The 22,945-nt window shown below is 43.0% G+C and overlaps 1 protein-coding gene across 6 annotated transcripts in view; it reads right to left on the reverse strand.

Moving 5' to 3' along the window:
- epha3 (eph receptor A3) overlaps positions 1–22,945 on the reverse strand; it is a 100,802-nt gene that overhangs the window by 39,270 nt on the left and 38,587 nt on the right. For all 6 annotated transcript variants that reach the window (XM_035173689.2, XM_035173693.2, XM_035173691.2 and 3 more), the window contains 2 exons: positions 7,758–7,913; positions 4,198–4,557 (listed from right to left, as the gene is read on the reverse strand). In XM_035173689.2, coding sequence (XP_035029580.1) covers positions 4,198–4,557; positions 7,758–7,913 — 516 coding nt within the window. The remainder of the gene's footprint in view (positions 1–4,197; positions 4,558–7,757; positions 7,914–22,945) is intronic.

The following is a 22,945-nucleotide window of genomic DNA, read 5'->3' on the forward strand; positions in this document are numbered from 1 at the left end:
CCCTCCCTCCGTTCTGTCTCTCGCTCTTCACTCCCTTTCTCATTTCCCTTTTTTACTGCTCTCTAATTGCCAGGCAGCTCCGGGGCCAACCCGGCATCTGAGGCATCGACTTTTAATTTTATTAGACCACAGGAAAAAACATGTTTGTGTTTGAAATGTTCGAGCCTTTCTTGATTGTGATTATATGGCTGCATGGTGCGTCTGTGCGTGTGTGTTTTTTGTGACTTTTTCCTGCATACACCCGTGTGCGTATATTTCCGCGGGAAGTTATTTTTTCTTCTGTAATGAATCCAGATGGGGAGAATCTGTTTCTATACCCCCTGCTCCTCCTCTCCTCCTCCTCTCCCTCTGGTTCTGATAGCCGGGTGAGGCTGTGCTTTTTATTGGCTCTGTGGTTTATGGTGGTAATGATTTACTGTGTCTGGGCCGCTCGGAGGCAGCTTCAAGTTCCTCTCCTCCTCCCGTTCCTTCTTCTTGCCTCCCCCCCCCCCTCTCTCTGTGCATGTCTATTGGCGAGCTCTTCACTTGCTGTCACTCTCTCTCTCTCTCTGTCCGTAGTTTGACTGTAAAACTGATGCAGTATACCAGGCCCATAACGCCCTTAAAAACTGGCCTTCAGCGTCATTCACCTGTGACGTGAGGGGCATGATGCAGCTGTTGGAATGCATCTATTTCTCCAATACAACACTGGTGGACTATTGGAGAGTGATGTTGGAACAATGGAACTACTGTTTATGTAATATTAATACATGATCCATTTATGATAATGATTGAATTACAGACTAGCTTATACAAAAACATGTCAAAACTCAATTTCTACTCAATCTTCTGTTGAGCATCTTTCCCATCTTTCATATTCTTGGACTTCACAGCTATTGACCATCACCACCTCCAGACTTTGTGAGGAATACATTATTGATATGTGGGATAAAATATTGATGAGGTGGCAGAAACTAGACGAATGCTCCTCTCTCTCTCTACATGGTCACTGTAAACCCGACAATAAGCAGGTGAAAGCAGGTGAGAGTAGAGATTTGCGGCTGCCTGCATCGCATGTGGCTGCGTTTTTTCTCCTCACAAGCTCTCCTCTGCCAAGTCCAGCTCCAGCTCAGCCGGTTGATATTAGACCACCACTCTTAAATGTAAAACACTGTTATCTGCTTGTTAGCGTGGTTATGACAAAGAGCGGAGGGCAGAGGAGGAGGGTGGAGGGGCGCTATCTGACAGCACCTTGACAGCGGTGCCAGGACACAGCACTCCTTCCCAGGGAAATACTTAATCCAGCTTTTACAAGCTTTGCCATCGGTACCTGCATGTGTGAGCGAGTGTGTGAGGGAGCGAGAGAGAGAGAGAATGTGCAAAGTTGGGTGGGGCTCGCACACTGACATACCTAATCCTTGTAAACTCTCAGGGCTGATGGAGAGTGTGCAGCTGCAGGCTACAGATATTTGTCAGAGAGAGGACTGTGATCGTGTGTGGTTACAGAGGTGGGTTCTAATGTTTTTTTGTGCTTCAATGTGTGTGTGTGTGATTGCGTGTGTGTGACTGATCTATGATATGGAAAGGCCGAGATCCAAGCAATACAGATGGTTTGCAATATTCTGAGCACACGCAGGCCTCTTAGTGTTGATAAGCTGTCTTCAGGTCTTATAGATATATTCAGTTACGATGCCTAATCACACACAGATCATGATTCTGACTCACAGCAGACTTTGGGAAAAACTTAGTGCTGTCTTTTGTTTTTACATTTTCAACTGTTTCAATTTGAAACACTTTTAATCCACATTGACGTTTCTACTCACAAGACAAAATGAGCCCTGACACGTGACATTTTATATATATATGAACACACACACACACACACACGTCATCTATATTTACGACTCGTTCTCGTCTTGTCACTTTAAAGAGGTCATGTCTGGTCCCTGTCACTTGCGATACAGCCCATCGGTGACACCAGTGTAAACACAGCAGACATCTGTTTGTGTGTACACGCAACCATCTCACAATTTGCATAGTCTTCACATGACAGGTTTCGTCTTTGGCGGGGTTGACAAATGTATGATGAAGTGCGTGCATCCTTCATCGTCTTCCACTTAATTAGAGCAACATGATGCTGTCTGTGAGAACACAAATGTTTCAAGTCTGTTGCTACTGACATTTTCTGGAACTTTTCTGACAAGCCCTCGAGTAAAAACTCTAGATAATGTCCAAGCGAGCCCATGGGAGCAGACAGCAGGAAAGTGTTGTGAGCAAGTGGGCATGTTGATGCAAAGAAGACACAGACGAAGATGTCAATATGGAAAGACAAGGAGATTTGAGAGCTTTCAGCCATAAAGGGACAATGTCGATGTGCTGTAAACTAAAGCACATGAGTTCAGCAGCTGACTTTAAGCGTCACTTCCTTCCTCCTGCGCTCTTCAGAGACCCAACCCCTCCCCTGAATGTTCCTGACATTTTCTTGTTGTTGTGAATGCGTCTGACCCGGACAATCTCACATCTTCATATATGAAGGGCAAACTCAGCAAAAAATGAGAAAAGTAAATTAGAGGAATCTGTGATCTGTGAGAAAGTTGAGACTTTAACTTCTTCCTCCCACTTCTAGCTGCACTAGTTTTTTTAAGCTCACCCTTTAGAGTGCAACGTTATTCTGATGACTGAACACTTCTGTGACACTGTTCTAATATAGAGGCAGAGAGAGAAGAGGTGTCTGGCACAACTTCACCTCCTTCCAAGGTGCATGGAGAAGGAACAGAACTGTCAAAACTCCAGCAACACTTGAAGTATAACGAATGGAGTTTGAACCTCTTCACATTTTTAATAGTCAGTATATTAGGTTCGGTTCTGGGATTTTTTTTGAGTGATTAATTCTCTTTGGCTTTTCTTGATTTCTGAAAATGCTTTACTGATTTATCTCTGATTAGAATCAGAGAGGCGGGATGGAAATGAAGTAAGCATCAGGGTCACACGATCGCATTCAAATCAGAACAAATATGGAGCCAGAGACACGTTCTTGCCATGTGCCTATCATCATTGAAGTGATGGATTGTGTAAGTCTGACCTCGCTGTTGACAACTCATGGGAGTGAACCCTACATCTGTTCACTTTGCTCAATAAACCCCCTTCCAAGTGCTAAATCCCCTTCCAACATCGAGTCCTACAAAGAAAATGTGCAGACACACGAAGAGAGAATGGCTGTTGTTTGGGTTTGGACAGTATCGGGTGGAAATAATGGGGCCTGTGTCCAAGCAAAGGGAGAAATGGAAAAAGAAGACCAAAGGTAGAGATAATGATTGAGAAGTAAACAGAAGAAAATGGTGAGCTGCCGACACACAAGAACAAACACAAAGTAAAACTGTGTAAGAGAAGATGAAGGGAGAGGGAATGAACTGATGAACTACGGAGAGACTTTTTTGCAAATTCCTTGCTGGAGTCAGGTATTTCTGAGGTTTGGCTCTTTTCTTTTGCAGCGAGATTTATTTCACTCTTGGAATTTCACATCACCACTTCCCTCTGCCTTTCGGATTCTTTCGAGGACTGAATGTGTGGACAGATATTTGTATAAAAGTTGGATGGGTGTTTCAGAAGCCCATCTTCGCATTAAAAGTGTCAGTTAAAAAGATGAGATATTTTTTTTTACTTTGCATGAAGGAAGAAGACATTCGATCCCGGTCGTTAAACCAGAGATTAGTGGCCTGGGATCGGCTTGTAAATGTCCAGGGCTGATGGTGTGGGTGCATATGTTTGGAGCATGTAAACTATAGGTCAGCGTACTATATGAAAAAGCCTTTTTTCATGCATGTGTAATCTTTCATAATCTTTTCACATATGAAGGAGGCAGCAGGAGATTGTCCAGGCACAAGAAGGGGGAGAGAGATGCAACAGGGTTCCTCAACTGGACTGAGGGTTGAGATGCCAACCATGAGCCATGAGGTGCTCCATTTATGAAAGAGATTTGATATAAACATTTTGCTCTTGTTTTTTCGTCACTATTTCAATATAAACAGTTAATAACAAGAAGTTTGTATCATAGTTCAGTTTTTCTTGATACAGACTTTCCAGCGCACCGAGGCCTCAAATGCAAAAGAGTATCATTATTTTACTTAAATGAGCCATTTCAATAGTTTACTTGGTAAAATCACCTGGTGTATTGATTGAAGTATTATGTACTATTACAAGTACTTTTAGCCATCTTACCAGCTTGGTTGGTGGTGATCGTCACAGCCGCGTACTGCCTCATCTTGGGTGCCGAAGGTGAAACCCCGTTCTGCGCCTCAATCTCAAATGTGTAGTTTGTGTGAGCGAGCAGGTCGCCCACCGTCACCGTGGTGTTGTGGAGGCCCGTGGCTCTCGGCAGAAAGCGAACGTTGCTACGACATGGCTCGCAGCGCATGGTTCCGCCGTTGCTGCCATTGGCCGCGACAGCACGGCAGCGTTTGCAGAGAACAGTGAAGGTGACGTCCCTGCGGCCACCGGCGTCCTCTGGCCAGCTCCAGTCCAGGATGACCGACGTCTCGTTGATGGAGGAGATCACGTTACGAGGAGCTGAAGGAGGACCTGGTAGACAGAGCAGAGAGGAACATGTGGTGAGAGGCGGCTGAGAAAATGAGATGGTGATTTGATGCATAGGAGGAGAGAGTGGTATTGGATGGGAGGGTAGAACGGTAAATAGTAGAACCATAGATAGGAAATAACAGTCGCTTGAAAATACAAAAGTAGTGTACCTACTTGGTGATTTGCATTGAAAAATGTGTCCTACTGAATGCTGCACAATGTAAACCCAACCCTGTCATCCTGGTTTGATTATGGTAATATCAGGGTTGAGATAATGAGTCTGGATATGTACAGTAACAGAAAATATGACTCGTTCTCCCTCTCTTTTTGGATCAGTAAGAAAATGACATCCTCTTCCAGAAAAGAAAAGAGGCTCTGTCAAAGTCAGACCAACATATAAAAGTAAAAATTACAAACAGATCCCTCTGAATATTTCCAGATTTTTATATCAAAGCTATGACTGTAATTACATAGAGGACGAAACAAAACTGCCAAATAGCTGTGCTGAGAAGTTGAGCAGGAGTCGGAGGGAAAGAGAGTGAGACGCTCTTACTGAATTGTGCGTTGAGATAAAGTGCTTTGTCTAGTTTGTTTGACTTGACAAGAAATTACTTCACTCCCAAACTGTGCCCAGCTCCCATCCTTTGTGATCAGCATCACATTCTTTGACTGTGTTTGTGTCGGAGAGAAATCAAAAGAAAAACACACAAGTCTCAATTTGAACAAATCTTAATTCAAGACTGCTTTAGAAGAAATCTTTAACTAAGGCAGTAAACGCAGAGGGCAATTTGTTAATTTTTAACAGGATGGCACTCACCAATCTTGCCAACAGAGGATTGTAAAATCTTTATGGATATGTTAACGGCTACTGATGCAGGAAGGATTTCTCTCAATGCTGCTCATGGTCAATGTGACTGTGACAGACGGTCAATGTGCTTTACAAATAAACTGCAGATCCTGGGATTTAGTTGGCAGCATTAAGCACACATGACATATTTCACTGCGTGAGAATCATAAAATGTTTGGCACACCGGAGAGGAAAACAGTATAATCACAAAACAACCTCAAGAAAACACACATTTGCCTGTTGATTTTTTATATTTCTCTCAACCACATCAGAAATTCCCGAATCAAGGAGAAGAATCTGACGTCCTGTTGCTGTCAAGATAAGATTTGATTCAGAACAAGCATCTGATCTGAAGCACACTCAGGAAAAAACCCACCTCCTGGTAATCATTACATCTTTCTTAACCATTTACTCAACATCAGCATTCCAGTTGAGTAACACACATCAAAAATAATGTTAAGATCAAGATCAGTGTTGTCTCGTTTTCCTTCCTTTGATAGGCGCACATCGGGAAAAGCCTCTTCAGAAGAAACCGTGTATTAAATTATGGACTATATATATATATCTAATATTAAGAAAATCCACATGTCAACCACAATCTGTGAACTGTTAGGAGCGAGTGCATTTTTCTTTCATGGTAATCTCCCCCTGACAGTCGTCTGGCTCGAACACACATCTACCACCACTGATCACATCAAAGTTTCGGGACCTGTAATCCACATCAGATATTACCTGCACTGCAGATGCATGCACACGTCCACATGCAGCCAATCACCAACTCATTCCAACTGTCAAAATACCGCATAGACACTGAGAGTAACGTGTGACGTGGACGCAGCCGTAATCTCCATTTGCACACAAAGGGGACTTTAGGTAATTGACAATTTCCAGCCTCCTGCTTATCACCGGAGATCTCTGCAGACACTGAAACGTTACATTTCGAAAGAAGCACTGATTGTCTTTAGGGAGGCGCGGTAATGGCGGCGATCAGCGGGGCGGACCAGCACGTTTTGTACATTTTTGTGATCATTTGGAGGCGGTGCTGTGGGAAGTAGGGGAATGCATTAATGCAGTTTTAATTGCTGGAAATGAATTCTTGGGGAGCAGACAAACTTTATCCACTGTTAAGACAGCTGTTAAAAGGAACGCCTCGTGATAAATGCAGCAGGAAACCCATCGTGGATAAAACGCATTTTTCATTTTCTCTGACTTTAGTGTTCTCATTTCCCTGGCCTTATAGATTTTTCCCTGCCAAAATATCCAGTCAACTCTAAACAACCTCTGTCACACCGCGAACAGTGAAATCCCTCCTCTGAGATAATCATGATCATTATCTTCTAACAACTTATCTATTCATTTGCAGCCCGTGCGTCGCTCAATCTGTCCCAATGAGGGGAAATGTGCCTCGTTGACAAGATGGTTTGGAGATTATCACGACAGGGACCTGCCACGACTGTCTTTCTAATTAGGATTCTGTCGATGGCTGTGGGCGTCGATTTGTATTTTTCGACTGTTCTTCGCACAGTCAAAGACATTTTTTTTTCTTTTTCCTCCCTAGCCCCTTTAGTAACGGATGTATCCATAATCTGACATCAGGGACTGCAGTGATTTATAGTTTTACGGGGGGATGCATCTTGGACGGATTGCAGGAGGCATCTGCATCTGCAAACCATTTGCATCAGATGGAGACAAAGGGGAATCGTGTAGGGAGTAGGAAAAGTGATAAAGAGTTCCCGGGCAGCCATCGCTTCAGTGACCTTAAAATAAATAAGGAATGTTAACCCTCTTTGTCTATTATTAAGCTATTTCACATGAAAACTGTCTTCAATTGTATTATGTATGTTGAAACCAACTGTGAATGAGATCCTGCACAATAGGATTATACACTGTTAGATGTTTTTCTTCTGGATACAAAAGCCTCAGGGTAAAACTGAAGGTAGTGTATTTTAGTATCTTTACTGTCATGCAGCTTCATGTGCAACACAATAAGGTTATGTTATATAACGTAAATTAAAAACCCAGCTATTTAGTCTGGCTTTTGTGTCGTGGCTTATATTGTTATGGTCTTATTATCTATATTAATTAGTTTGATAATTGTTAATTAAATTTTAGCTTTAATTATGTATATTTTTTTATCTTAACTTACTTTTATTAATGTCTTTTCTATCATTGATTGCTTTGGTATTCATTAGTCTAAATCTGAATGTTTTTATACTCAACATCCTTTGTTTTGTTAATCACCTGTAAACCACTTTGAAATGCTTTGTATGAGTTTGAAAGATGATATATCAATAAAGTTTCATCAATTGATAATCACAATGCGATCACACATGGGCACATGCACGCTCATACTTACGGGTGCAGGCCATGGCGGCGGGGTCGCCCTCCGCGCGGAAGTAGTTCTTCTCGCAGCCGCAGTGCAACGACCCCTCGTGGTGGGAGACGCTGTGAGGTGGACACTTGGAACACTCCATGTTCCCGAGCGTCGACTTGTAGAAGCCCGCCCTGCACACTGGAGACAAAGGGACACAGACGGATACATGAGCATCGCGCTGAGGCAGCACATCGACAGCCACCTAATAGCTGCATCTCTCTTCAAAGCACCTACAATGAGCGCGAGAAAGGGAAGAAATATGGGTGGTATTCAATCACTCACTCTCACACACATACACACACAGACCGCAAGAAGAGGCCTGAGTGTAAATCTGCTGTCCGTGTAACAAGAATCCATCGACTGCCGGTAAAAAACAATAATTCTCTGGAATCTCTTTGTCTCTATTTCTCTCTCTCTCCATCCCTCAGAAGGCACAGCATGAATAATGCAAATTGTCCCCTCAGATAAAAGGGCTGTTCTCTTTAAATATCTGTGGTATTAAATCTGCACTCAGCAGCTCTTTTAACTCCTACTCACCACAAATCTGTTGCAATCTGGGCGAGCAGGGTGACACTCCACCTATGCGTCGCACATCGAATAAGTGTCTGTGTTTGTGTGTCTCTGCGAGGGGGAAGATCAAGGAGCAGGGGATGAGGAGAGAAAATACTTTCTTCATGTTTTTCACTCCTGAATTAATTTCTCTTTCCATTTAGTTCCAACTGCTCTTTTTCTTCTGCTGTATCACAGGTTCAATCCCTTCTTATCTAATCTACTTTTGATAAACACTTAAGTCCATAAATGCCTTTTCTATTATAATAGTGGTCATAGGTCATAATCCCTGCGTTTTCATATATGTTGGCTTCATTTCTGGATAATGGGAAGAAGTGGAGACAGTGTCCATCTTTATATACAGTCTATGGTAACAGTAATTACTTGCAATAACTCCCTATCTTGCCATGTGAATAAAAGTGAAAAAATGTGTTCAGTAGTTTTTGCATAATCCTGCTAATTATCAGCTAAGGAGGTAATAACAAAGATCAGAGGATTAAAGCCAGTATTTTACAAGTGTGACAGAATGTCAGTATTCAGTCAATATGGCATTTCACTTCAAATCACATGCTTCCAACTGACAAAAGCAGACTTCAGTTGTATTTGAAATAATTCAATATTTATTAGCATCTGGACGACTGATCATACACACACACACACACACACACACACACACACACACACACACACACACACACACACACACACACACACACACACACACACACACACACACACACACACACACACACACACACACACACACGATTTAAAAAAAATGTCTCGCAGCTACGCGGCAGCCCAGCAGAATGTGTGGGCTCAGCAGAACAGCTCTGACAGATCCCAGTGGTGGGCAGCACACTCCTGCACGAGCCAACACTGCCGATACTACTGCCCTATCCATCACTGACACTGGCACACCAAGGTCCCCACGCTGCACTAAATACTCCACTATAGCTCCTCCAGTCCGCATTGTGTACGTGAGCGTGCGTGTGAGAGTAATAGAATGTGAAGCGGGCTTTAAACAGCCCTGTATGATCCCACTGATGGAACGACAACCACAACACTGTGCTGACACACACAGAACAGACCACCCTGATTGGAGGACACACCAGGAAATTAGAGGTGACAGCCAGCGCCCCCAGCCAATGGGGTGAAAGAGGCGGCGAGATAACTGCTAGGTCAGCATAAAACAGAAATGTGGATTAACAGAGGAACGTTTATGATATTGATCTCATTCCAGTGACTGAGTGAGTCTTCATCTGATCCCTCCATTCATATATAACTTTGACAGAGAACAGTTCACCTCTATAACCCCAGACAAAGATGCTGTCAGTGTATGCATTGGACAGTCGTTAAACCACTGGGCTCAGGTCCAACTGGATCTGTTTCCCTTTAGCTGGAGTTTGTACGAACTCCAGGCATCGCTCTCATTCAGGACTAGAAACTAATCAATTATGGATATATACACGGTATATGCACAGTATATTTGTTGCCAAGAATTTTCAATACCAAATGATAACATCGAGGTAAGTGATTTATCTAAAAGTGATAGTAAAGTGAATAATAAAGCGTGGACCTCCTGTATCTGCCTGAAGCACTCAGCTCTAGTTTCCTATTGAAGACAAACTGCAAATGGGTCACAAATAGCCTACAGTTGTATTTTCATTTTGAAAGAAAGCTAAATAATTTCCTTCAAAAGCTGGGCATTGCAGTTTTTAGCAAACGTTCTTCACAGGAAGGGGAGGAAATGGAGAATACACGACTATTAGACTACATTGCACACTTTCATTGTAATGAGGGGGACATGTCATGCAACTGTAAAGCTAACTGATGTGTTCATAATGAGGAATGAGCTGCATCAGTGTTTGGTTCCCACATAGCAACATTCTTTTGGCCCAGATTTGGCCCAGATTGTCACACTGCCACACTATCATCCGGCCTACATACAGCGTGGAATGGTGGCACTTGGGGGTCTGCTACTGTTTGCCAGATTGGGGCCACAAGTAAGCCAGAGCAATACCGCAATCTCAACCAAAGGTGCCAAAGGTGGCCCGAATTCGTTTTATGCTTTAAGGGCGATATTCACCATTTACCACAAAGGGCGCTTTAGGTTCACATCCAGATAACACTTTGCCTTGAGCAGCACACGTTTGCCAAAAAAAGTCCCACATTTGTTTTGGGGGATAATGGGGCCACATTTAGGCCACTTTAGGCCCACATCCATTTAAGTCGGGCCACAAGAAGGCCAGAAGTGCCGCATCATTACCTGAAGTGGCCCACATCCATTCGCTATCTGGGCTCCATCAAAAATACTTGGTTAGTTGGATCAATTTGTTGGTATTAACAAAAAAGAAAGAACCTCACCAGGGTTATCCTTTAAGCAGGACCTCTGTGCACCTGCTGGATGAACTGAACATTTTATACACTTGGATGAATGATTCTCACAAGTCAACACTCCACAAACAGCCATATTTCTCCTTGAAAGTCAGAAGTACATGTACTTCTCAGTGCATAACACAGCTGTGAAACTTATCAGGCTCAGAGAGGATCTCGTAAACATTCAATGTGAAAATTAATAACCAAAGCTGCACTTACGGCACGAGCTCTTCACACGACAAAGTAGTGATAAGTTGTATTTCCATGACCACAGCCTTTAAAAATATTTTTATAACAGCTGGAAATGGATAATAAAGGTCCTTTTTCTTGCTTGTGTGTCTGCCAGGATAAAACGCAGCTCTGACAGAGGCTGATGGCAAAATCAGATTTGGCTCGCAGGAGGTTAACTCCTCATCTAGAGCAGAACCGGGATGTGTAACACTGACATTCAGCAGCAGTGTGTGCACGGGCAGTAACGTGTGTGTGTGTGTGTGTGTGTGTGTGTGTGTGTGTGTGTGTGTGTGTGTGTGTGTGTGTGTGTGTGTATGTGTGTGTGTGTGTGTGTGTGTGTGTGTGTGTGTGTGTGTGTGTGTGTGTGTGTGTGTGTGTGTGTGTGTGTGTGTGTGTGTGTGTGTGTGTGTGTGTGTCCTGCAGGAGAGGAAACATATCACCTCTTGAGATGACAGTGTGTGTGATTAATTAAATGATGCGTGTGTTTTCACAAGAGCATCACTGCCTTTAAAAAAATGCAGAGAAAATTAAATATTTGCTGAAGAGAATAAACTGAAGGTTTCCCCCAGGAAAAATCACTGTAACTAGTCCTTTGTGATCACTTGAACATTCATCAGTGTGATAAGATCAAGCTAAAATGACAAAAACTATCTGTACTGGAGCCAGCCACCAGGGGGCAATCACACATAAAACCCAACTACCAACTCAAGCCGGAGGGACCAGGTTCGGGAAAAGTATTTCCAATGATTTGGTTTGGATCAGGTTCGGTCACGTTGGCTGGGCTGTCTACTTGATTATTTATGCTGTATTTGTCTGTAATCATGGAAAACATCAGGCTCGGGTTGGGTTTGGATACAACAAAGAAGAATGCCTGTCGGGCTCGGTTAATTTTCTCTCAGGCTCGGTCAGGTTCGGACAGAAAATTGCAGACCTAGCCACACTCAAACACAAAAATACATAAAAAACGTCCACAATCTCGAAATGTGATTATGGGACGATGGAACCATGCACAACAACACAATAACTCTAGTTTAATCATGAGTTATTATTCTATCAAACTGTATATTGGGTAAATATTACACATTAATCATATTTTACTGTTTTCCAATTGCATGTGGCACATGACTCGCGTAATTATCTCAAGATGCATAAAAACCCCACCAGAAAATTAAGAAAATATCAGTGCTACAAACTGTCATAAATCGAGGTCTGAACCAAACCCGTAAAATTGAGAAATGGTTACACCCCTTTGTGTTGCACAACACAATATCTAGCTGCTCTCTACACAATGACGCCTGAAACACGATACCCCCATTCACTTTTAAACAGCGACACACAATGCACAGACACACGTATACGCACACATGCAACTCCAGTCGCCACATGATATGCTGGTTGTAAAATAACTGGGGCTGCAATTTGCTCAATCAATAGTCTAGGTCATAGGAGACCCTCATCAATAATTAACGTGACTGCTGGACGGTCTCGTGGTGGCAGGCAGCCCCTCTTTTCAGAATATATGTGGAAAAGCTGACCTGACCTTTGTGATATAAGATTATGATATGCTTCTTCTAAATGGAGCCGATTTCAAGGAACTGAAGTATTGTCCAAATGTGTCATTCTAAAGCAAACATATTTCACAATTTGACAAGAGTTGTTTAAATGGAGCCTAGAATGCTTTGGTAGCAGTTACACACAATGATTTTAAATACTTTAAGTACATATCCCTGCTCACAGTGTGTGGAAACTTTACTTTGAAGGAACCTTACACTCGAAAATCCATTAAGAACTAAAATTCTCTGAATCTCATCAGAAGAACAGATGAGCTTTTATTAGAATATACTGTAATCATCAGAAAATAAAAAAAGATTCAACTCAGCATCAATACGTCTCACACGACCTGCATCCTCTTGACCCCTGACCTTACTCCTAACCTGCAAATTGATCGGTGTCACATTGTGGAAGTGGGAAAGTACCTCTGCCCTTGACCTCTTTCTGTGTGTCAGCCTAATTCAAGGCTCCTGTCTCCAGTCTTTTTCTCTCTCCATTACATAAACACACACACACACACACACACACACACACACACACACACACACACACACACACACACACACACACACACACACACACACACACACACACACACACACACACGCACGTTTTCAAGGTTCAGTCTTGTTACAAACAGAGCCGGATCAAAAGGACCTAACAATTGATTTCCTGTTTCCATACCACCTCTGCCTCTTTTCTTTTGAAATCGGACAAGATTGCAATGACTTTCACTCCCTCTCTCCTCCCCCTCCATCTCCGCCTCCCCCTCCATCCTGCCCTCCCTCCTCCACTTCTTTTCTGTGGCTTTTTCCCTTCCCTTTCTGTTGCTCCATCCTTCTTTTCCTTTAATTGGTATAGCGCTCTTTGAAATGGAAAAGTTATTTACTTTGACAGCTCAGGCATTTGGCTAGCGGTCTTATCCGGAGCCACTTGTAATGTTACTGGAAACATGGCAACAGTAAACATCTCGCCCCCTGCCATGAAATCCCCCTGAGGCCAACCAGTAACCAGTTACAGAAATCCTAAAAAGGTCAGAGTCTTTTACAGAACCACGCTACAGTTTGGTGGGAAATTTACACAGTCCAATAAAAATGTTTGTGTAGAAATATATTGTGGGCACTTTGTTGAAATATTTAAGAATCAAAGCATGTCTACATTTCCAACATTGCTGTTACAATGAACATCAACAGTTCATGTGGTAAATTTTGTATTTCAAATTAAAATGTATACTTCATTTTGACACAAAATATTGAGCATCAGGATTTTTGTAAATCAGGGGCCCTAAAGGGGGCCACAATTCACACAAAAGGGCCGATTATATGTCGAGCATCCATGCGCAGTTCATTCTGTAAGGTGCACATTTAAGTCAGTCCTTGTTTACTGTCAGCTCTATGGCTTTGATTCAAAGCCACACATTATTTAATATAGTTTGAAAGTTGTTCCTTAATGACTACTGAAAGGACAGGTATCAGCCCATCAGGTAGCAGCAGGGCCCAGTGCCCCCCTGGTCCTGCCTGTGGACCCGCCCCTGCAGCAGCTACAAAACAGACCTAACTTTGTCTGCAATACCTTTCAAAATCCTGCAAGAAACAACATCCACAATAACAAGCTCACGTGTCATGGAGAGAGGCGTTGAGATAGAGAAGGCTCTAAATCATGACCGTATTACACACAGAGTGACACAGACATTCATTATGCAGAATTACAATCAATTTGTTGAAGCTAATACGTCTTAACCCGATAAAATGAACTCATTTTTTTTTGTCAGAAATGTAAATGAAAGCAATCATCAAAATTGATAGGCTGTGTCTTGGGGCAAATTGCTACGCATTCCATCTCTCTTATGTTCAATTATTCCGTCATTTGCCATGATAATCACATCGGGACCATATGGGAATTTATTCATGAGTCAGCAAACGATGTGCTTTTCTTTTCTTTTTTTGCCCGTCGGTCTGTACATCTGCGAGTCTCCTGAGCCTCTGGAGCCAGTATCCATCAACCGGATGACACATTAACTGTCCAACCTGAACCTTTAGAAATAATCCAGCTCAGGCGATTCGGATGAGAGCTGCCAAAGCTAATCAGAACATAACAAAGGGCTGTAATAGGCCCGCTGCTCCTCAGGTCGTAATTACCGATGAGTTTAAATTGTGGTTGTTTCAGTCGTGTGCTGGAACGGCACGAGTTGGATGAAGGGGCCAGGTGGGATACACCAGCTATTCAGCAGTATAATGCTTTCTTTGTTGATTTGTTGGAGATCTTTGTTTCTGTAATAGTTTCAACTCGACTCAAATGCATCATATCTGGCTGCAATATGGTGGGATGCCCTCCCTCTCGAGATCAAGGTTATATGATAAAGGAGAAAAGGCTCCAATCTCAGCAGAATGATTGCAGTGTTTCACAGAATGAGCTCCTCACTGACACATGTGAAAATGGAATTTCTATGTATTTACAAATCCAGATAATGTCTAAACTTATTTCTCTCTTTTCTATGTGACATTACCGATCCTATGATTCTCTAAGTTCCGTTTCAAGTTCACTGTTTTATTTTAACTTTATCCGAGTTCAAATTTATCACTAAAATTAACCAATGAATAAACTTTGTGGGAGGAAACATAACAGCTGTGCTCATTTAGCTTCCACTGAGAAGCTCAGAATGGGCCACTAGATCAATTTCTGACCCCAGTGTTCAGTTTTATCTCCACCGTGACCTCATAAGCTGCATTTTCAGCAGCCATAGAAATGGAGCTCTCGGCTTCATAAGCTGAGCAATGGAGGGCCAGAGTGGATCCTGTGAGGCTAACTGCAGACTGACGGCCTGGAGAGACCCTGCTATTCAAGTCTGTTTATCTATATGCACTCAAAGAGACTCTTCTGCTGCCGAGATGCACTGTTTGAGTGTGTGTGTGTGTGTGTGTGTGTGTGTGTGTGTCTGTGTGTGGAGGGCCTGAATACTGATCATTAAACCACATAACCACCAGCAGCTTCTGTCTGTGTGAAAGAAAGTTGGCATGTGCGCGCGCGCGTGTGTGTGTGCGTGCGTGTACAAATTGGCCCAGTAAAGCTTAATTAAGTGATTTGATCCAACACTGATTTGCATAATAAAGCAGCCTGATGAGCAGGATAAGAGGAGGATGAAAAGGAAGCTGAGGAAGATGAAGGGAGCTGAAGGAGGAGGATGAGGTCAAGTGAAAGAGAGGAAGAGGACAGGGAGGTAGAGGAGGAGGAAGGGGAGGAAGTTGTACAATAACCGTAGCCTAAAAGAAGTAGAAACACTCGTACTAAAAAAACAAACACTGTTTGTGTGTTTGCTTCAAGTTATTTTCCCTAAAGCAGCCTATTTGTTTTGTGAACTGTGAAATGATAAATCTTCCAAAAAAACAAACTGATTTGCCTAAAATGTGGGTTCAAACTCCATCCACATTATGTCGAGTCAGAGATAATGTTATGTAATCAAGCAGCAGAGCCGCAGTGTGCTGACTGCACTGAATCCCATGTTTACACTTGCAAATATCAGCCTTCGTATATGAGTCTAACCTTGATGATTGAAACAACGGGAGACTTAATTTCCTCTACTTGTTTAATGCTGCTCTCTTTTATGATCAGAAAAGGCCTCCTCAGTTCAAGGGTAAATTATCACTTATGTCTATAGACGACATCAAATGTGTGCCGAGCTGCTGCAGTGTAGTACATGTAGCCGGATTGAGGGGAATGGGCATTATTAAATTACATTTTTCAATATATACTGCTGCGTATAAAGCATCTACCTTTTAAGTGTGTCTCTAATGAAAGTCTCAGATCTGTTCAGAAGGATTTGAATGATTTTTACAGGGTGAGGGTTAGTGTTTGAACACATATAGAGCACAGGAGAGGAATGGCAGTTACACAATAGTCCGTCTGCAAAGCTGCTGTTACGTGAAGGACAATAAACTGGGGCAAAACAGGGCAAGTACCGTACGAACCCCCACACACGCAGAGGCATGGATCAACTCCCTGCTGAATCCATCAAGGATGCAATAACGTTTTCCTACGCCCTCCACACTCCAGAGATTAGCCAGGTCAGTAAGAAAATCCAGGACAACCAGGGTGCACGCTCTCCTAAGACACCAGCGCGTGCGCGCGCGCACACACACACACACACACACACACACACACACACACACACACACACACACACACACACACACACACACACACACACACACACACACACACACACACACACACACACACACACACACACACAAACCCCTGTGAAAAATTCCAAGTTCATTTGTCCCAATTACGTATCTGTCTGAGTTTCCTATTGATCACTTTGTTACCCTAAACTGTGTGTGTGTGTGTGTGTGTGTGTGTGTGGGGCGAAAACAGAGAGAGACAGACAGAAAGAGAGATAACTAGGAATTGCAGTCAAAAGGATGAGAACATTTTAGTGGTAGTGTGATGAGTTGTCTATTTCTCTCACAGTCTTTGTGTGTGTCTGTGACGCACGCACGCACAGTCCTCTACATTCCCCCACACACACACACGCGCACACACACCAACAATAAATCTATTTGCTGTGACCCGTCACACACAGTGCCGCTACCACTGTTTACATTTTCCCAAACCCATCGCGCAAGCATTTGTGTGTGCATCTGTGTGCATATGCAGGCATTGTGTTGTATTTGAAGATGACGCTGACCTCTCGATGCCCTCTCAGTTGCCCAAACACAGACAGACACACACACACACACAGATGCACATTCCACGGTTGCGCTCCCAGGAAACACACGCTGCTCATCCTAACCGTCTTCTAAACCAATTTGCTTCTGCTCCTCCTTTACAGAACTATTGTGCCGCACTGAAAACCACTGATAACCAGCCATGTACACCAAACACACAAAAACTGTCGTCATCTCGGTGATTTAGCCGGCCAAGCCATTGTGCCACAATCCCCTGTGTGACAATAGTAGCCAGTGGCAACCGTGTTGACATGTTAGAGCTGATACGTGAAAACAGGGATGTGGAACCAGAACAGATTCCATCTCCTCGACCGCATTGCAGCTGGCAAGTGGGGGATTTAGACAAGTGTTAAAAGGAAATTCACAACAACTGTCTTTTACTCTTTCTTTCATTTTCAAGTGCCATCAGCTCATGTTGCTACGGTGAAAGATTGTGAGCTCTGTTTTGCTTGATTCTCTCACAAAAACGAAACCTGGAAAGACCTATAATATTTCTTAAATCCATTAAATTAAGGTAGCAGATCTAGTTTTGTTTTTGATGCCACGACATATTTATATTACAGACATTACCAGTGGTGAAAACAACGTCAGCAGATTGATTTATAATGAATGGATGGATGGATGGATGACGGAGGAGCGAGCAAAACAGTATGCAAGCTCTAGGTGGTTATTCCAATTCTATTAACATCTTTAAACATAATGTGTGTGTGTGTGTGTGTGTGTGTGTGTGTGTGTGTGTGTGTGTGTGTGTGTGTGTGTGTGTGTGTGTGTGTGTTCCCAGTCCTTGTCCCTCTGCAGAGACAAGCAACACCACAGCAGTTTTATTGACCAGTGCCAGACAGGACACACTCTCTACTTTAAGAGAAAATAGGTCATCTACATAGCTGCTGGACACACACACACACAGACACACACACACACACACACACACACACACACACACACACACACACACACACACACACACACACACACACTCCAATGACGGTGACCCATTTCAATGTCCTCAATCAGCAAGACTTAAACAAAGAAAATGATGTTAGGCACTTTTTAATCCCACTGATGCACACAAATGCAAACTACTGCACTTTCATTAACCTACAACATTACTGGTTAATACATGTGTGTTCGAACATAAGAAATTGACCATACAACATACCAAAATGGTACAATAATCCCTAACTGGAAAACAATAGACGTCCATATGGTTGGAGAAGCTACCCCGGGCTGCTGAGGCCCGTGTAGAGATTTGTGGTAAAGCCCACCAGGGAGGAACACTTCCACTGCTGAAGCACCTGAGGACGTCTGAAGGACACACACATATGCATACGCTGACAGACACCTGCACACAGGCCTTAGAACGTAGCTGCTGCCATATGCTGAAGAGTCCCTGGGCTCCACTCACTTCAGACAACATGACACTCTGGCTTTCTTATTGCCAACAGGGTTACTCCCACATGGACGTGCACAACAGACTGTAAAATGGATGCAGGGGCGAATTTAACACTGAGAGAAAACAGGGACGTTTGGTTTAAATTTATATCTAGAAAGAAAGATCCAGGATTTCTAGTCTTCACTAGGCTTCACCATTAGGGGAATATTGCAATACTGTTCCAAAATTTCATTTATTCTTCATGTCTGTTATTTCCCATCAAAACATCCCATCTTTAATTTCCATACTGAATACATGGGTGCAGTATAGATGGTTTCATTCCTGTCAAAAATAGAATCCATAAATTACATTATCCAATTTTGGTTTCCGCTGTATGAAGATAGGTTAAAAACCTCTGAGGGTATATTTGCCTTTTCTTACATTAAAATAATTGTACATGATGCATATGTGTTTGAGTTTCAATAGAAACAGTGCTGTGGACAGCAGTAATCACAAAGTTGAAGGTGCAATCACACAGGTCAATGAAAATAAAACTCGTTCTCCAGCTAAAGTTACACTGCACATCAAATTATCCATTTCCCCAACCGTGTCGCGCCACTCCGCAAAAACAGAAGACGTCACCTTACCTCATTAAATCCCACCAACCCAAATATTTCACATGTATCTCATTACTTTTCACCTTGAAAGTCAACATCGCTCCACGAATCTCTGACAGAGACGGGAAGGTCACAATCTATTTGTTGAGGTCTGAGAATTCCTCTGTGCCGTCGAAGCCTGGGGTGGCTAATAGGATTTTCCCCGTACGCCGCGGAGGATAAAATGAGGGGGGCAATTTCATCAAGGTTTCGTATAACAAATAATAATCACATTCACGGCTCCATGCCGACGCTGCAGCCCCTTTCCATTTGCAGTGTTGTGCATTCAAATTATCCCCATCTCATTTGATGCTTGCTTACCTTCCCAAGTGACGTTCCTAACTTCCCCTTCCGTTGTTACTTCCTTTGTGACGGCAAATAAGCAAAATAGCACAAAAAAATAAAAATCTGGAGTGGAAGCTCCATCAGAAGACATCCCTTAGCCTGAATAATATTTTTATCCAAAAGAACTTTTTGTGATTAATAAATTGTGGTTTTTGAGACAATATCCATCAAATATATTTTATAGTATTGTCATGGAAAGACATATCTACTGGATGGAAGTGAAAGAAGTATGTATCCACGGAAGAGACGTTATTTGGCTACATATTTGAACTTAAGTCCACCTCTGCACTGTCCACACATGGAAGAAATATTAGTGCCCTGCCTTTGGAAGTCCTCCAACCTGAACGACCGCATAAGACTTTTGTCCCTGACCCATAGGAGCACCTGAAATAGCACGCCACCGCAGCATGGGGTACCAGGCAATTATTGTCATGGTTCCAATAGTTAACACACAGGAGTGTGCACGGGTGCCTACACACCTGACATCTCCTTCACAGTATGTTGTTATCTCTTGCCCAAAGTTCTGGGCTTTGTGTGAGGCTGATTGTGTCTATATTGGCTGATAATATCAGTTCTTCTCTTGCTGGTTGGATCTAAATATCATCAGATTGCGCTATTATGGTTGGTTTCCTCCTGTCAGCTCAATGCATGCTGGGATAGTGTCCAAGATTCCTGAAAGATTTCCTTTCTGCATGAGAAATTATTCGCAATTAGTGTAATGCTAAACTACTGTGTGTGAGTGTGTGGGTGTGTGTGTGTCCATCATGTGCGTGCATCTGTGTGCTCCCATGCAAATCAGTGTGTGTGTGCGTACGTGCATGCTTGCGTGTGTGTGTGTGTGTGTGTGCAGCAGGATTCCTAGGGCAGGTGTCTTAGCAGTGGTTGGAGCAGAGCAACACTAAATCACTCCTCAACTGACACACCTCACCATGGGGTGTCCCGCCATGTGTTACTGCTGAGCCAGAAAGAGAGAGAGAGAGAGCAAGAAAAACCCGGGGTGAGCGGTTACTGGGTCAGAGAGAGAGAGAGCGAGAGAGAGAGCGAGAGAGAGAGAGAGAGAGAGAGAGAGAGAGAGAGAGAGAGAGAGATAAACCTCTCAATAAAGCAGCATCATGTGATTTAGCTTCTATGCATGAGAGAGAGAGAGAGAGAATGCACGTGTACATGCTGTGCCCTTGGAAGTGTGTGTTTTGTGTGCGTGCCCTGCGTGTAACCCTTCCAGCGAAGACATTGAAAGTGTAAACCTATGTGTTAGTGTGTGCGTGTGTGTGTGTGTGTGACAGACCAGCGCAGGTGAACTACAGACAGGGCCAGACATCCTGGCACGATCCAAGTACACATCAAGACTCTCGTCTTACCCCCCTCCTCCCCAACTCTCCTCTGGCTCCTCTGTTCCCTGCTCATCCTCAGCTGCCGCAGTGTATGTCACACACACACACTAGGGGTCAAACAACTATTTATGCAAATTGTTAATTAGCATCATTCATTTTCCTCAGATGGAAACGTTTTTATATTTAAGAGGTCACTTATTTTACAGGTACAGGCATGTGTCCATATTAAATGTGTGTTGTACACACATACTGTGTCGCCTACAGATATGACACAGTGTCACACTGAGTGGGTAAACAACATGTTGCGTGCTGTGTGCATATTGTGTTTGTGTGTGTGTGTAGAGGGACGAGTCATCACTGATGACCCCCCCCCAGCATCAATAATATTCACATGGGTCCCTTCAAACCAAAACCTACTGTACTAATCTTAGAACACACACACATTAAAACCACCATGCTGAGGATATCCATTAGTGCTCTGTGAAACAACAAGGGACCAATTTAGAATAAGAGAAACGACTACAGCAAGGAATGTGAAATATATGTCCTCTGTTTATGATGAAAGACACTCTGAAGCAGCTCGTATAGAGAAAAAAGCTGCAATGTAAATGTCTCTGTGGTATAAGTGGAATAATTAGCAGCATCCAAGCCCCATAGGAGGCATGGATGAAGTCAGCATTGTAGTGGCTCAGATAAGTGTTGAAACTATCATTCAAAGGATATTACTTTACAGAAGAAGAAGGGTGAGGATAAAAATCTGTAAAATAAAAGTACTACCTCAGACCATAATACAAACAAGACGCAAAGAGATTAAATCATATATATTTCCTTAGTTTTAACATCAGGGTTACCTACAGATCCATACAAAATACCACACATGTAACAATCCCATCGCAACAATCTGATAGCTGTGCTCAGGAGTCATGACTTTCTAAACTCTCAGTTCTTTGAGCAGGTATTTTGTGCTGGTGGGGTTGTGACACTTGCGAGAAGTGCAGGATCAGCACAAGTGTATTTCCAGCGTGGCACCCTGCAAGGCGAACATTATAGTGGGAGTCAGTGGAGCCCCGGCTCATCGCAGTGGGGAACACAATAAAAAAAAAAAAAAGAAGCAGATTCCAGTTATCGTCTTCCCCTGAAGGAGTTCTTAGGTTCAAATGTTCTGTGCAAATTCTCTCTGCTCTGTCTTGCTTTCTCGCTCACACACACAAACTAAGCCCAAACTGCTATTGTCAAGTACCTCACAAATTGCCTTGTCTATTCTTATCATTCTTGCCTCTTGTAAAGCAGTGTGTGTGTCTGTGTGTGTGTGTGTGTGTGTGTGTGTGTGTGTGTACCATCAGAGTTCCTCTCACTGCTGGAGTTATCTTTTCGACGACTGAGGCAGCATAAAAAAAAAATGTTAACAAAAACTAAAACAAAGCTTTAGGCGGCTGCTTCGTCCACTCACCAGAAGGTTGGTGGTTTAATTCCCATCTAAAGGGACTTTGGCCAAGATACTGAAAACCCAAATTACCCATGACGGCTGTGCCAACAGTGAATGAATGCATATACGCGGTTTATGAATGAATGCAGTGTATTTACCAGAGCTTTGAGCTATATGTCTGTCAACAACAGTACACACACACGCACAATAGAAGTCTTTTCACTGAAATCAGATCGTGACCAGTGTGTGTGTGTGTGTGTGTGTCTTCCCCATCCTCCTCCCTGACCGCAGCTTGTGAAAGTGAACTCAAACCCTTCCTCACCCCATTTTAAACAACCCGAGAGTTATGGTGTCCCATTAAGATCTAAATGCTGTTTCACAAGTTTTACTCGCCCTGAGAAAAAAATTCAATTGGAATTCAACAAAAACAATATCAAGGGTTACAAGAAATATCAGAAATACGGGATTGGTCAAACTCTTCTTTTCCCACAGTCTACCGACTGATGAAAGACTCACTGTCTGACTCCCCACACAGGACACCAGCAAAACCAATTCATTTACTCCTGCTTAACAAAACTCCATTGTTTTCCGTTGCTTTCCCTT

The sequence above is a fragment of the Hippoglossus stenolepis genome, chromosome 13 (assembly GCF_022539355.2).
Source record: "Hippoglossus stenolepis isolate QCI-W04-F060 chromosome 13, HSTE1.2, whole genome shotgun sequence".
NCBI classification, from domain to species: domain Eukaryota; kingdom Metazoa; phylum Chordata; class Actinopteri; order Pleuronectiformes; family Pleuronectidae; genus Hippoglossus; species Hippoglossus stenolepis.